The sequence below is a fragment of the Echinops telfairi genome, unplaced genomic scaffold (assembly GCF_000313985.2).
Source record: "Echinops telfairi isolate 266 unplaced genomic scaffold, ASM31398v2 ScPeMD7_2;HRSCAF=8, whole genome shotgun sequence".
Classification (NCBI taxonomy): domain Eukaryota; kingdom Metazoa; phylum Chordata; class Mammalia; order Afrosoricida; family Tenrecidae; genus Echinops; species Echinops telfairi.
This window is the reverse complement of record NW_022103898.1, coordinates 3,830,195-3,831,950: the sequence shown is the minus strand read 5'-3', so window position 1 is coordinate 3,831,950 and position 1,756 is coordinate 3,830,195. Positions and strand designations below refer to the sequence as shown.

The 1,756-nt window shown below is 61.2% G+C and overlaps 1 protein-coding gene across 1 annotated transcript in view; it reads left to right on the top strand.

Moving 5' to 3' along the window:
* Positions 1 to 1,756, top strand: part of TBC1D22A (TBC1 domain family member 22A) — a 134,652-nt gene that overhangs the window by 100,149 nt on the left and 32,747 nt on the right. The window contains exon 11 of the mRNA XM_045290684.1: positions 1,624 to 1,751. Within this exon, the coding sequence (XP_045146619.1) occupies positions 1,624 to 1,751 (128 nt within the window). The remainder of the gene's footprint in view (positions 1 to 1,623; positions 1,752 to 1,756) is intronic.

Here is a 1,756-nt window from a genome sequence, read left to right as displayed (position 1 = left end):
ACGAGCCCCCAATAAAATGATTTATTAAATTAAAAAAAAAAAGCATTATGGTCTCGGAAACCCCCAGGGGAGGTTCTACCCCGCCTTGTAGGGAAGGTCCCCGTGGACACATGGGCACCTGCGCGATGGCTGTGAGTGTGAGTGTGTGTGTGTGTGTGTGTGTGTTGCCCCGACTCCTAGTCCTTCTAGAAGCGCAGGCCTTCCAGATGATGTAGCTGATTAGCGGGAGACCCTGCCCCTCCCTGGAAGGGGGCCTATGTGTTGGGTGTCTGAGAGGCTCGCCCTGCCAGCCCCTCCCCAGCCCATTGATGTTGTCACCCTCCATGGCGTGCAGGGGTGAGCACCGACCCACCATGCCACTCCGCGCTGCAGGTGTGCGGGCTGGTGCGGCCCAAGAGGCTCAGCTAGGGTCAGGTGGACGCTGGGAGCCTGGCATGCGTTTTGTTTTGTGGCTGCCGATCAGTTTAGTTCTTTAAACTCTGCAGGAGGAGCAGCTTGTACCATGTGCTTTGTTGACAGACAGACAGCTTCTTCAATGGCTGTGCTAGGAAGAAGTTGGGAGCAGGCTGGGACGTGGGGCCTGTCCGTCTGCTTTGGGACGGGCGTTCATATGTGCTTTCCTGCTCGCTCTGTCTCTCGCTCACTCACCCTCTGACCCACATCTGAACGGCAGGAGCCCCGGTGGCACAGACACTGAAGGGCTTGGTTGCTCACCAGTCCCCCTGAGGTGCCTCAGAAGAAAGGCCTGGTGACCTGCTCCAGAAGCATCACCTCTGGAGTGGAGCTGACCTTACGGGGTGTCACAGAGAGTCCGAGCAGGGACTGGGGAGCCGACCTTACAGGGTGTCAGCGTCTCTGTGGGGAGGTCCTAGCAGGGACTTGGGGATCTCAGACTCAGGCAGGGGCGTGAGGCCTTGTGCAAGGCAGGAGGTAATGCTCGGTCAGTGCGCAGTTTGCTGGCAGGGCCTGCTCTTGTCAGAGGGCAGCTGTCTGCATGGACGCCCCGCCCCCACACAGGGGCAAGCCCACGTGCCATTGGATCAGGGAGCCAGCAAACATTTCCTGGGTCATGTGACAGTCAGCCTTGGGGGCTGGCCGCCTGGGCGCCTGCCCTCTGCCTCTGGCCAGACTGTGGGGAGCTGACAGGACACACTTACGTCTGTGCTCCCAGGGATGGGTTGCCACCCCGAGCTGCCCCCCAGGACTCTCCTCTGTAAGGGTCAAGTGTTCTAAAGGGGCCCTGCATCATCGTCCTCCTCTTCTCTGGACCCCGGGGCCCATAGTCTCCCGGCTCTGTGGAGGGCATGGCTGGGGGCTCTGCAAGGGCATGAGTGGGTACTGCGGGGAGCTTCGCACCCTGACAGCATGAGTGGTGCTGCAGTGAACTGGGTGTCCCATGGAACCAGGAGTGGGTGCTGTGGGGAGCTTGGGGTGCCCTGATGGCGTGAGTGGTGCTGTGGCAAATTAGGTGTCCCATGGAACCAGGAGTGGGTCCTGTGGGGAGCTTGGGGCGCCCTGACGGTGTGAGTGGGTGCTGCATGAACTGGGAGTCCCATGGGACCAGGAGTGGGTGCTGCGGGGGACTCGGGACGCCCTGACGGCCGGCCCTGTTTGTCCCCACAGAGCGCGTGCACGGGCACCTGGAGCAGCACGACGTGAAGTACCTGCAGTTCGCTTTCCGCTGGATGAACAATCTGCTGATGCGCGAGCTGCCCCTGCCCTGCACCGTGCGCCTCTGGGACACCTACCAGGTGAG